The sequence below is a fragment of the Athene noctua genome, chromosome 2 (assembly GCF_965140245.1).
Source record: "Athene noctua chromosome 2, bAthNoc1.hap1.1, whole genome shotgun sequence".
In the NCBI taxonomy this organism is placed as follows: Eukaryota; Metazoa; Chordata; class Aves; order Strigiformes; family Strigidae; genus Athene; species Athene noctua.
In genome coordinates this window covers 72,449,525-72,464,283 of record NC_134038.1, presented here as the reverse complement: position 1 = coordinate 72,464,283, position 14,759 = coordinate 72,449,525, and the positions used below count along the sequence as shown (strand labels likewise).

General features: G+C 40.1%; 1 protein-coding gene across 1 annotated transcript in view; it reads right to left on the bottom strand.

Annotated features, from left to right (window-relative positions):
• EPB41L4B (erythrocyte membrane protein band 4.1 like 4B) overlaps window positions 1-14,759 on the bottom strand; it is a 181,790-nt gene that overhangs the window by 45,871 nt on the left and 121,160 nt on the right. The window contains exons 18-19 of the mRNA XM_074899418.1: window positions 14,397-14,522; window positions 3,411-3,478 (exon numbers count right to left, since the gene is read on the bottom strand). Of these exons, the coding sequence (XP_074755519.1) occupies window positions 3,411-3,478; window positions 14,397-14,522 (194 nt within the window). The remainder of the gene's footprint in view (window positions 1-3,410; window positions 3,479-14,396; window positions 14,523-14,759) is intronic.

Below are 14,759 nucleotides of genomic sequence, written 5' to 3'. Positions count from 1 at the left end.
CCCCTCCTGCCACTGTCCAGACCTGCTCTTCTAGGGCTTATCAGCAGAGCAGCAGGGTCAACAAGGGGAACGCACAACTGTGTTCCAATTCATAGTGCACTATATTAGTCTTAATTGAGGATTAAGGAGAGTGTAAACTACGACACTGCAGCACGTACTGGGTTACTGAGTCACCAGCTTTTTCCTCACTGAATGTGGGAACCAGCATTTGAAATAGCCTGGATGAAAAAAAAAAAAAATCCTGTCCGGAGGAGGGAAAGCTATACAGCTGTGCTCTCCAAAAGCAGGGAGAAGCGCACTGTACTCTTCTGTGGTCCCACATCTTCCTACAGCTTAATCTGACATGTATAGGTTAGCTATTAACACGAAGACCAGGAGACAACCTTGCACTTCCAGCCTGTGCACCAAATGACAGAGCAAAATTCACAAGCTTTCCCTTCCTGAAAGCTGACAAAATAGTGCAATTTCAGCTTCAGCTGTGGTTTTTTACCCCATATTTAAAATGATTTAGATATAGAAGCGTCCACAGTTTGCCACAGAGACAGAAAACAGGTGAATAAGCTGACTGATACATGACGACTTCACATAAGCACATTATTCTGAGGTCATGCCCAACAAAATGACTGGAAACCTGCTTGTAGCAAAAGTGGCTATACCACACATACATATGAGTAATTACTAGTTGAACCAGAACTAATTCTACAAAGAGCTATAGCAATTGTTAGCCAAATGAGTCTGCCATGGCAGATGCTAAAATAATTGCTTAGGGGGATTACAGGCCATAACCAAACAGTTAATTCATTAGAAGTGTAATCTTCAGAGTGGCAACGGATGAGCAGACAAAATGGTAGCAAAGAAAGCGCATTTCTTTAATCAGACAAGCACTAACTGCTCTCCTTCCTCACCTTCTATTTCCCTATTTGTACGAACAATTCATGCTTCAGTTAATGATCAAAACTGCATATGTTTGCTTACTAGCTAGCCAAACAAATTTCCCAATGTCTTGGGTTTGGAAAAAACCAAGCATTTTCCTAGTGCATTGTACAGTCATCAGTAAATACATACATGAGGCCACTGTCCCTGCTATAAATCCCTTGCATGAAAAGAGGGAAGTACTGTTAAATAGCTTGACAGATACTGGTTTTAACTGGCAAGATATTTCAGCAAACAAACATTCCTCTAACATTCACACAGGTGTTGTCTACAGGAATGTCTGAATGGGTACTTGCAGGAATAAAAATCGTATTTCACAGGGAGGACTTTTTTACAAAGTATACTTGTGTATTTCTCAACTAAAGAAGAGAAGAACTCCCAGGTGACTTATCTGACGGGTGTGAACTAACCCTTGCCTCTACTCAGATGCAGTTCCTAGAAGAACAAAGACTCATTTATGTCCACCCAAGTTCACAAAATAGAGGTTATAGAGGATGACATTGGCAAATAGGTCACATGCTGGCTGTCTGCAAGGGTGCACATGTCCCTGCAGAAAGGGAAGCCATTTGAAGGAGAAAGAGAATTGGTTAGACACTGAATTTATTTTGCATTATTCTCCGAGTTTTGAAAGCAGTCTGTTAAAATTGGTCTATCCCTGAGCATTGATTACTTGTATATTTGCACCTCTATGACATAGACACAAAGTAATAAAACAATACCATTTCATATGGCACAACTGACTGTAGGGGAAACAATGCTTGACATAAACCAGATAAAAATAAATATTAGACAAATAAACACCAGACTGCTGCATACCGAGAACTCCAAAGTGGCTTTTATGAGTTTATAAGCTGGGATGTGTGTGAAAGAAAACTTCTGGAAGTGACAGCAACCCAACAAAGGGTGTTGTGGCAAAGACAAAACATGAAAACCATTTCTATTAAGCAAAGAAATAGGTCACTGTGTAACATATGTGACGAATTTTCTCAGTGGTCCTAAGAAAGTTTTGTAGAGATCTAAAAAGGGCAATTGCACAGGAGAAAAGTGGGTGATTCTAAATATCAAGTGGACATTGCAGCTCCTTGGACAAAAAAATGGGAAAATCACAGCCTGCCAGGCTAGAAGTTACAGCTCTGCAGGACAACCCAAGATGAGAGGAGACGTGGGCAACTGGGAATCACAGCAGTACTGCAGGCAAGCCAGGGACTGCCACTGAAAGCAATAGCATCACCTGTCATGTCTCCTACTGCCTCAGCACCACCAACCATCCTCACGGTTCTTCTCTTGGTAGCTGGTCTCACTAAGCCAACGTAGCAGTTTTGCTAGTCCAAGCTGATCAGAAAGGATCATTTTTGAATGAAATCTTTTTTGAAGACTATTCCTGATTTTTTCCTTATAGGAAAAATACACATTTGAAAAAGGGGTTGATGAATTTTCACAACTATAACTGCTTCTTCTTGAGTTCAGAATGATTTGTCAGACATAACTCATTGCTCATCTCACCCAGACTTTTCTACAAGATGCTTAATTCTCTGCTTTCAGTTGCAAGTCAGCTCCAGAAAGTATAAAATAAAATCATAACTAGTGCTCTAGTACATATGTATATTACATAAACATAAACGTATATATAGCATATACACTAGCACAATTAGCTGATTAACAGCCAGTGTGATTGCCATCCTTCAAATCCACAAATTTTCTTCATCAAACACTCCTCCCAGATTCAAACATTAAAGATGTTCAAAGTTATGGCACTACCATACATATAGAGGCAGGCAATTTCAAAATACCCATGCTGTAACCTCCTCTCTAATCACGGGCTGAAAGACAGCGTACTATACTGTGCTATTCAAATAATGTCTACAATTAATATGACTCTTCAAAATGGCCACCTCAAAAAAAGGAAGACTACTATCCACAATCAATAGAATAAAAGCACATTCCAAAGTAGTCACTATTGCCTGCAAATGTGCCATTTTTCTGAAGACTATATACCAAATGCTTTTTCTTTGGAAAAACAAAAAAACAAAAAACCAACCCAAAAATCAACAACTTGCACAAATCAGAAAAATTCAAACACAAGAATATTTCAGTTTAGACACCTAGCATGTTTCTGATACAAAAGTTATGAAAACTTTTATAAATTTTTTTAATGAAAATTTTTATATAAGCTTTTCTAAATTGGTCAGTGGACCTGATTTTTTACCTTGAGCTTTTATCAATTGTTTAAGTATATAGACTCAGTCTGATTTTTAAAGTTAAGCTTTTAATAATTCAACTATATCTGATATATGTGTATAAAATAAGCACCCTTCTGACAGACACTTTCTCCTCAGGTCATTGCTTGGTGAAGTTTACGCAGCAACTTGAGGATGAGCAAATTGACCTCTAACACCTGTTTGAGATAATGTTTGGAAAATGTCTCACTATATCATGTATTTATTTGATGTTTTCCCTACGGACAAGAAGCAACAGACCTTACATTAGGGTCCTGCAGGCTGGAGGTCTTACTGGGATTTACAAAAGAGGTCTCGTCTTTCACAGCCTGTTAAAAGAAGGAGCCAAAGTTTAGTACAAAATCTATACACTTGGGATTACATAACTGTTTATTAAAAAAATATTCCTGTAAGCACCCCAGAAAACTGCAATACCCCAAATTCCTACTCTGCCCAGATTTACAAAGCACAGTAATTATTTTCTTTCATATCCTACAGTTGAGATTCACTGTGATGAGCTACGATGTACAATGTGCAGAGCAATAGTGTTAGGAAAAGACTAGATAGGGATAAAGGAGGAGAAAGAAAGGAACACTGACATTTATGGTTCCTCCAGAAAGCATTTGAGCAGAAATAATAAAAATCAATCCAGGCAAACATACTGTAGTTGAGTTGTTCTTTTAATTGGAGTATAATAAATATTACTGTAGTCTAATAAAAATAATGATGCCAACTTTTCATTCAGTCTTTGAAAATTAATTGAAAAATGGGATCCCTTGCATATAATCACACTGTACATGCAATTCACAGAAAACCTCACCCACTACCAGTCTCTGCTAAATTAGAGAGTCCTGTCTCTCACATACCATTTGTCTATAGAGTTGAAAATACTAGCATTGCAAAATGACTTACATGAAAATTGCTCAATTACCCAGGTAACACCCAATTTGGGCAAGTGTTGGTAGATTATGCTCTTCAACCGAGATGCAGGGTTCCACAATCCATGTTTAAATGCCAGTGTCAGTGCAATACTGCATCCCTCTACAGAAAATACTGGCTGAAGACACAAGAGTATCTCCAAATCAGTAATGGATGTGGCAGGCTGTGACATTTCCATTCTGCTAAATGGATAGAAGGGAAGTGCTATGGTCCTATGACAAAGGGATTTTTCAGTGTTCATTATCTGAACCACAATAATTTGAGGCCATCAGTCCAGATGAAATTGAATTAAATGTGTCAGTCTCATCCTCTTCAAAAAGGATGAGGCAGGTTCCTTCAAATCCATCAAATCCAAATCAAAGGATTTTACAGACATATAAAAATATTCTAAATTTGACGTGGGACCTTCCATTCAACAGAAACTGATATATTCCGTTTGAGGGTACTCATAAGAAAAAGAAACAAAATCAAAGCTGAGTTTCTTCTATACCTTTTCAGTGAACTACGAAATATCTGTAGGGATGCTCAGTGCCTGGGGAAATTGCCCGAGTTGTGATAGTTTTAGGTTTGTTTCCCCCTTGTGCCAGATAGAACAAAACCCTCATTGCCACTTTCCAGGTCATTATTTACTGGAGCATCAGCCATGGCAGGAACAGACTGTTCCAGCTTGTACACACAATTAACTGTATGGGCAATTAAACAGGAACCACTGGGAGCCCGGCAGAAAGTGAATTCTATCCTGGCCCTACTCCAGCCCAGGTAAGTGACTGAGGTGATGGGTTAGGGACCATTTTGAGATAACTCCCCCCATAACCCTTCCTGTTAGAGTTGTTGCACCTTATGTATTGATACCAAAACCACTATCGGCAGAGAGCCAACCCTCTGAACCTCATCAGCAGGTTTGCTCCTCTCCTAGGGGGCTAGTTTACTCAGAGGAGCACAGGATCAGCAGTAAGTACTGGAGAAGCTCCACCCCAGCATAGTGCTTTTATGTATTGGGGTTTAATCTCCCTCAGCCAGAGGTTTCCTCAGTCCTAGACAAATGCTCTAAACATTAAGGAGTCAGATAAAAGTGGCACATAGTCACACCATCACCACCATTGTAACAGCCACCAAACATTTTGCAGCTAAGGTTTTCATGAATTAGCATCACACCATGAATAATTTCAGTGCCAGGAATGCAATTTTAAAATTTTAATAAATTAATAACTTTAAGAAATTTAGCTCAGCTCTAGAAAACTTTCTCTTTTTTTATAGGTCTTCTAGTAGCTCAGTCTAGCATAATGTTTATTCAAAATCTAGTGCTTTCCTGAAAGGAAAGAAAATGGTCTTTAAGGAATTGAGAGAAAGCATTGAAAATCATTCTTTGTTGGCACAGATGAGCACTGGAGCAATATTTCTTTGTTCTACAGAAATTATAATGCTTTTTATAAAGCTGTTTGGTTTCTGAAAGCTGTAAACATGAATCCAGCTGTCAGAAACTTCATACATAGTCTCTTCTTCCATGCTGATGTCTTAACAACATTTTATTGGTAAGCTTGACAAGCTAGCTGCTCCTTATGTGTCAAACTGGATACTTTTTTAAACCATATATTTTACTTTATTCCAATTTTCACCAAATTAATTGAGCTGCATTTAACAATGCACTTGAACACAACAATTCAAAAGAGAATACAGAGATCAAGGATGCAATGCAGGGGCTGTGACCAGGAATTAAATTATTAAAATTCTACCTACATAAAAGACTATAAAGCCATGGATCTCATTAGCCCGTTGAGAGGGCTTCACTGTATTAGTCCCTAATAGTTGACCCTTAGTTTCTTCTCAGCTCTGTGACTATATTACCATTACCTCTTTTTTGCCTTCTCTGCATTGGAAGGCTAAGCCTGTATCTCAAGAAGCTGTGTATTCCTAAATGGCATGATCAGCATCTTGAGGAACTTCTCTTGGTATTAATTTTCTCCATTATTACTCATGCTTTAGAGAACAGAAAAGACTCCCGTACCCACAAGTAAGTACTGCAGACCAGTGAGCAAGTAATCCCATACTAATCTGGAGGGAGAGAGGGAGCATGTAGAGAAATGGAGAGGCCTGAACAGCCTTAGGTGATGAGGTGTGCACACTGGGTGCCATGAATGTGCATTGGCAGGCATAAATTAATAAGGATGGGCTAATTCTCCTCACCCTATGCCTCTCCTCCATGCCCATGGATAAACAGACATAGGAAAATGTTATACCTGCAAACACTTCTGCAAAGGGCTTCAGCTTTATTTGTTGGCTTGATGGCTTTTGATTTGCTTATTTGTTTGTTTTCAGGAGGTCAGTAAATCATCAGGTGACAACATTTTTATTTTTCCTCCTAACTCTGCAAATCACAGTCACTAGCCACACAAGGACTTCCTCAGCCTTACTGATAAGATATGAATGTAAAACGAGGCTTGTACTTGTACCCAACTCTCACAATGTAATTCCTAGATGGTTTGCCTTCATTTGAAAGCAAGTGCATGTGCTAGGGCCAGGATTCAAGTTTCTACTGCAGGATGCCCACCATCAGTGGAACAAGGGAGTTATGCCAACACTAGCAGGACGTACCCGGTGGGGAATGTATATGGAGAGCTGAGAAGAGGCTCTGTCACCCACAGAAAGCCCAGCACTGAGCTGTGTAAGAAGAACAGGTAGCAGCATGGAGCTTCTCAGATCTCTTTCACTGGGGCAGATTCTCCCCTCACCCAGAGGCTGCTGCTCTGAGAATGAGAGGTTTCAGGGCATAGCAGACCTGGAAACTTAATTTATACAGGAGCAGGTTCATTTAATAATTACCCAAAGAGAAACAAGCTGGCTCCTCTGGCTACCAGACTGCAAACCAAACAAAATTAAAGGTCGATCCATATAATCCATCCACACAATGCCATTCTCTTTTCTTATCTGCACTGGGCCCCGAGCAGAAGAAAAATTATTAATGTTCCAATTTTGTATGTCATTAACTTTCTGGATGGTGTTAGAAACAAAGGTAAAGCATTACTTTATCATACTGGAGACAAGAAACATGCCTGGACAGAGATGCCATTGTACAGGCTCTCTTCATAAATGATTGCTAAGAAATACCAGTTTCACCAAAAGATGAAAAGAGGACAAAAGCATCTAAGTAATACCAAATTTTGCCCACAACTGTCTAAACGATCTACGTATGAGCTGTGAGACTGATCCTGACAGTTTCAAGATTGCTTTTCAGTCAACTCCTGAGCACCCATAACCCCAGCAAATCTGCCAGCAGCCAGGTCCTCTTGAGTCTTAAAGAGGTGGATGATGCTCCAGGGACACTACATCAGACCCTGCTGAGTTTTCCTGTGGGGGTTAGAACACTTTCTGGCCTGTGGGAACAAGTCCACATATTAATTCATAAGCCCTGGTGGCTGGATTTGCTTAGGGAACAGCATCTCCTTCTATTTTCTTCTGAAGAGTTAGCCCTAGGATGATGAGGAACAGGACCTCAAAATGGGAACTGGTTGCACTGGGTATCTATGAAGAGGGAGAACACAGGAAAGACACAGGATAGAAATATCTTGAATAAGCAAAAAAGACTGCATGAAGAATCTGATCACTGTAGCCAAGGCAGGGTGTCAGGTAGTCATCTGAGAAAGACAAGGGTCTGGAAGGCTCATATGAATCATATGATGTCTCTTATTTAGCAGTTTCACAAAGTTCCAAGTTGCAGAAAGGAAAAGGGAGCAACACAGCTTTCACATGTTTGGAGATCTTCAAAGGTAAAGAAGCAATGGCTCTCACTGCAGTGGCCTGGAAATATTTCTCTATCTTGGCTCTTTCTGGCTCTTTAATGATGCTAAGGAGGCCTGAAGCATATCAGATTTTTCAGCTCTTAAACAATATTTTTGTCATTTGTCAGCCATATTAATTGTTGGCTGATCTTATTAGACAATACAGGCTAAGCAACACATCATCAGGAAGAATGGCCTGCCAAGGTAAATCTACCTTGGTGATTTAATATGTCAAATGTATCCTTTCAGGCAGAAAAGCATCCTGGTTAGGTCTCTGGGGAACAGACTACTCTGTTTTCCTCCCTCTGAACAGGGCCTGGCACCATGTGTCTCCCGGGCTATGGCGGGCTCCTACACATCACTGCAATTAACAGTACTTGTCTCATCATGCACTAGCACTTACAGACATGCCAGCGAGGAGACATAGCTGACATATCCACAGTGCGTTGTCACAGTCTTGTGACACCACTGCTGCATTTGCTTCCAGTATCCCAGGGAATAAATTAAAGATTTCCCTTTTCCCACATTCTGTTTATCTAAATCCTCCTTCCCCTTCTGTACCTCAGCAAGGCTGCTGCATCATTTCCTCAGCTCCTCCCCTGACTTTGAGGTATCATTGCTGACACACTTCTAACGAGCTGCCATGTATCATATATTGATCATCCTGTCCCACACACATTCAAAATCTTGTATTTTTATACATCTGACACCCTTCATTTCCGTAGCCTCACTTTTAAAGTTGAGCAAACCTGTTTGCCCATAGCGACTGAACACAGGATTTGGAGCTGAGCCGTTTTTAAATTTCATTGTTATGAGCAATTATAACTGACGCGATGTTGTGCTCGCTGCTGTTCCAGTTGAGAGTCCCAGCGCAGTTGCTTCTTTTTACTTAGCCTGAAATTTGCCAGTGAGTTTATTGCTCATCCAAGTGGGTGACTAACAGAAACAGCTTTAGCAAGGAAAAGCATCGTGTACATAAGGAGCTGTGCAAACTTCCCCCACAGCCTGAACACCTCAGCTGTGACCTGTTATACTCACGTAATAACAGTTCTGATCTCTGTGCGAAGACTGTCAAATTGTGCAGTAGCTCTGTGCTGTGAATAAGGACGGCTGGAGGGAGGGAGGAAAGGAGGAGAGGGAGGCAAACAGCATCTAATTCATGATGGAAAGATGTTAAAATGTTGGAAAAGCTGATCCTTTCAAGGTACTTAAGTCAACATACTTCTAGTGAAAGCTAAGAACTCCTCTGGGGATCCAGAAGGATTTGGTTAAGTCCTATTATAAGAAAGATCGCATAAGATTATAAATCCTCAAGTGTCTTCCCCTCACCTACTCTATTTTCATTCATGACCTGATTAGGGTTTGAATCCAGATCCCCTTAAGTGAATAAAGCTCCAAAGACCCAGCTCACATAAAGACAGCGATTTTTTTTCTAGAAATACATGGCAAAAACGTCTGGACTTGGAAGTTGACAAGTCCTTACACTTGAATCTTTCCTTAAAGGAGACAGCACAATGAAAAAGGCAAAGATTCATCAAAAATGTAGCTAAGCCAGACTAGCACTGTGAGTCACCTCACTTATGCACACTTTCTACCATAAATAATGCATAGAACCCAGTCTCATTTACATTTGCAGCCATGGTTTGCATCTATGTAGAGAGCACAGGCTGCAGGATGACACCTGTAGCCGTGCATGTCCTGAGACATTTTTTGTCCAGTCTTTTTCTCAAGGCAACTCTAGACAGCACAAGCAACCTGCATTTACTCACGTATTTGCAATACTTGAAGCAAAATGACATGATCATCGGTCTGTACTTGTTTCTAGGGCAGGCACGCAAAAGAGAGAGATGGCTATCGACCTGGCCTAAAAATTTACATGTGTATAAGCTTGTGAAGAAAGTTAGTGTGTGAAAGGAGCTACAGGATTGAACGTCCCTTTGTTCAGCGTAAATGTTCCTTTGTTTACTGAGAATCAAAGGGAGGGAATCAATTGCTCAAGAACCCAAACCTGGTTGACAGAAGATACCTCTCCCCAGCCAAGAGTTTCCCTTGGGGGTTGATAAAGCAGAAGCGACTGGGATTTTGTACGTTTTTTTGTAAGTAACTCCGAATCTACCTTTTCCCAACACTTTTTTCTCAACAAACAACCCATAATGTTCAGTGAGAAACGAGTTGGTGGTACTGTCACCTCTGTCTTCCATAAACTGCACTGCAAAAATGCATCTTAAAAATGAGCTTGGCCTTCCCTTGTCTTCAGACTAAGGTGTGAGTAATGCAAAAATCAGCTGCAGTAGAAAACTATGAGAAACAGGATCTCAGTTCCTTCCTGTGCTAACCTGCTAGACTTATACCAACCCAAGGATTTAGGAAAACTTGGGTAAGAGGTGGAAAATACAAACACCACTTGCAGGAGACAAACTACTAGAACACCACACACACTGCCTGCCAGAAGAAAAAGCCCTGCTGAGATAGCTACATTTGTTCAGGAGCCTGTGCTTAATTCTAAGGATAATTAGGATTTGCCTGCAGCCAAAGTGGATATAAATAGCAACCAAAACCTGCTAGTATCTTTCCTCTATCAGCTGGGCCATGAACTGTTTGGCAAAAGGGACTATTTGTGATACTAACAAGTCGTCTGCTCAATCACAGCATATCAGCACTGACTCATGCAAGCTGCAAAGGGGTTTTGAATGCTAGGGAGAACTGGTCTTTTGTATTCTGGCAGCTCCTCACTGCTGCTTTATACCACTCCCTCTCAAATGAAGAGTCTGGAATAAATGCAAAAAAAAAGGAAAAAAAAAAAAAAAAGAAGAAGAAGAAAATATGTCAGCTGCTTTACAGTGTTTAGAGCTCCCCTGGAGCTTCATTATGTGGGAACTGTGATATTCAGTCTGTCAGCTAGAAGGTGGCAGATCTCTGTGGCACAGTTTGAAAGGTGTATTGTGAAACACTACTTGTTTGCTCTAGACCCACAAATACTGTATGGCACGCCCTGTGAAAACCACAGGTTCCCACAGATGTGTGTAGGTTCCCCATGTTTCTCACCTGGGGTGTCTGTGGCAGTGTGCTCCTGGATTCAGCTTCCAGCATCCCCATGCACACTGTAGCTTGATTCTCCACGTAGCAGAATGGCACATAAATATTTCCATCTTCACAAAATAAACAAACTCACCCATGTTAATTTCCTGCTGCTCTACAACTCTAAACCACATGCAGGGCTCAGTGATCGGTACCATAAACTTACAAATTTTCAGTCTCTAAGCCAGGACTATAGCCATGGGAGAGGGTGTATTGCCCCCTAGGAATGCGATAAAGAGCTCTTCAGCATAATTCTGAAATGAAGCAGTTCAGAGACCATCTTCCAGAATATATTTTCAAATGCTTTGCATAATTTCCCCTATTTTTATTTTTGAAATCACAACCATTGGAATCATTCCTTTCTAAGGCTCTCTCTTGTGTTGGTGTCTAGCTGCGATAAAGAAAGAAAACTACAGAAAAATTCTGTCCCAGTTTATATTTTCCACTTGCAAACATTCACTCCATTCTCAGAATTAACAAGGAACAGCTTCTTCTTCTACTACATGCAGGAGGTGCCTTCATAAACTTGTCACATCCTGATGTTAGTAGCATATGGTATTGAAAATATTCCTACTGCTTAGAGAGAGAGCTGTTACAAGTATTTCAAGCAACAGTTTGTTAATTTTGGATCTGATCCTACAGTGCACCAATATCTTTCTCATGCTTTTACACCTAACTGTATAAAGAAGATGCCCCATGAAGTTTCATAAAGGACAAGTTAGACCATAGATTTGTGAGGTCTTTAAAAGAACATTTAAATTCAAATGGCATGCGCATAAGACATAGTCTGGTTCTTTCTTCTTCCTTTTACAAAGCAGAGAAGAGCAAATCATCATCTTATTTATGATACCATGAAATAAAGGAAGATCATGCTGTATATGAGGAAAATCAGCCTGTCTTTGCTTTACAGCTTGAGGAATATAGGCTGCGCCTTACAGAAACTAGATATACTTCTTGCCCTGCCTTGTAAGTTGAACTATGACAGCACAGAAAACAAGAGATGAGAAATTTGGAGTCTTAAGAATAAGGCCAGAAGGCAGGACTTCTCAGGGATTTAATATGAAACTGGCATCAAAAGATAGAATTGGGCAAGTTAGTCCTCCAGATATACTGGGCAGCAGGATATGTCAGATGGGGTCAAAGAAGGGCCCGATCACAGCCCTGTAGGAATACATGGAATTAAATAGTTGTCTTCCATGAAGGAACTATTTCTTACCTGCTCCCACAAAAGGATGCTGTAAGTGTCTCTGAGTGTAACGCCATCCCAGCTCGCTTTTCCCAGAAGATAACTGAACTGCCACCGGGAAATGGCTTAGCCACTGGTATTCAGCTGTTGTTTGGATGGGTGGGATAGAGAAGATAACTGGGTGGGTTTATGATATGCTGGTATGGTGGTTTATCAGGGCCTCCTGTAGCCCCCTTCTCTCTGCCATTTTCTAGGTGATAGATGGTGTGTTTCTACTCATTCCTTCACCATGAACATTTTGCCTACCTTTTGCAGTGCTTGTGTAGCCACAGCTTCTTACTGGAATGGCTGACCATTGCCTAGTTTCTGCCTACTTATTTTTTGGAATGTATTTGAGAAGGGTAATCTTTCATACTTGACAGAAGGGATGATCAAGTACAGAAGAATGCATCTCTAGTTGCACAGGCAATTTTGTGAGCGGGGATTTGAACGAGGATTTCCAAGATTAAGGTGACATCCTAATTTACTGGCTATAAGTCTTAAGCCATACTTGGTTAGCACTGACATCTTCAGGGATTTCAAACCCAACTGTATGCCATTATTTTTCCACAATACATGCTATCCTGAAATAGTCTTCTTTCCCCTCCTCCCCCTGAAATCATAAGACTTTTCTCATTGAGGCCAAGCCTACAGACACCTACTTAATCCAACCTGACTGCTAAAGCTTTGTGCAGAACAACACAGGTAAGAAGGAAAATAGGAATGCTCAGCTTTCTCTGAAACTTATTTACAACATCTCAGCAACTAAAGAATATGGTAACGGCATGCATGAAAAAGCAACCCAGGATGTTCTCCCTTGGAAAGCCTCAGAGTGAAAAATTAAGGCAGGGCAGTTGAATTGAAAGATGCATACATTAAGCACATTTCCCATCTTGCCCTAATAATGCTGTATTCTGAATGCAGCAGCACACACTGCTTCCAGTCTTTAACTGTCCATTCAAACATGACCATTACGCATATTCAGGAGAAAATACAAACGTGAGAAATATACCATGACATTCTGTAGAAAAGACACACAAGAAAAACAGAGGGCAAACCCAAGGGCAATCAAACAAGAAGCATGCTGCATAAAACACAGTTGATACAACACAGAGAGGTTGGAAGACTGCTTTAAGCAAAAACTAAAAGAAAAAAACCCAACCTCCTTCCCTCACATGCGGTCAGATTTATGGTTTCTGTTCCTGAAATCTAGGGCAGTCAGAATAACCAAATTTTGATACTTCCTTAGGTCTAGCTAGACCAGATGTAATCTAGTTCTCAGATGAAAGATCTGCCAGGGAACAACAAATACACAAAGATGATTGTTTACAAAATCCTTTTCAGGGTAAGTTGACCTGATACATTATTATGAAAAGAAACAAAGCAATGGAAACACTGACATAATTTATATACAAAGAGAATAGTATGCACAAGGATACCACAGGAATTTGGGATTACAGCCATAATCATCTTTCTGCCTCTACTTTTGTTCCTAAAGCATTCTATTTGGCTTTATTTTTGGCATCAATGGCATTATCTTTTGTCCACAAATTACAGTTGAAAAGAATCACGTATTTTAGGTTCACTTGAATTTATCTCCAATTGGGAAATTAACTTTTTACAGTCATGTCATCTAGCAGCAGTTTTCAGTTGCACAACACCTTTACAAGACTTGTGGTGTTCTTGAAACAGGATGTATCTGATGTAAACACTGACTAAGCAGTAAAAATAGCAGCTTACAATTTAGTTTAAAGCGCATGAACAAGTAAAAAATCAATAGACTAGCTAACATTTCACATTCAGACATCTAAAGTTGATCCCCTAAAATAAAGATTGCATCTGCACACAGAGATTACCTTTAGAACACCTTTAACTACAGTTTCCATGAGGGGTGGGTAGCCTCCGAAAACTCCAGAGGTTATTGTTTCTCAGCTACAAAGTAAGTAAAAGCTCCAGTGACAAAATCAAAACATGGAGATTTCCTGGGCCCTTCTCTCCTATTTTGTCAGGCTCTCAGCTGTATTAATCATGTCAGTTAGGACAAATTTCCTACTTCCATCACATCAATCATTTTGAGTAACCTGAAGAAACTGCAGAGCAGCTAGAGAAAGCTAGGTCAATGTGGATACTTGAGATAAAATAAAGTGCTTCCTCAGGAACTACATGATTTTTGAAAATCGGTGTAAGCTATGCCAAAACTAGAAAGGCGAAATATTAAACACAAATTACCTGAGCGCCTACTCTAAAAGCAGCTTCCACTTGAGCTTTAAGGATGTTGCACTTCATATGGTCAGGTACAGATGAAGGTGACACAGGGGCATGAAGAGTCTTTTCAGATACTTTCTTGTCTTCACCCTGTATTTAATGTACAAGACAAGCACAGTGACATCTATTAGAAAGGTAAGTTAACAAAATGGTCAAAGGTCAAATTTTTACTTGTAACAACTTGATTCAGCAATACTGGATAAAACTTCCATGCTCATACCCTGATAGATACACATTAGAATAAAAACTTTTCAGAGTATTTAATGACTTGATATTATTTTCAAGAGAAGAAAAGCCTCAGAGAAGCCTGAATAATAGAAGCAACAA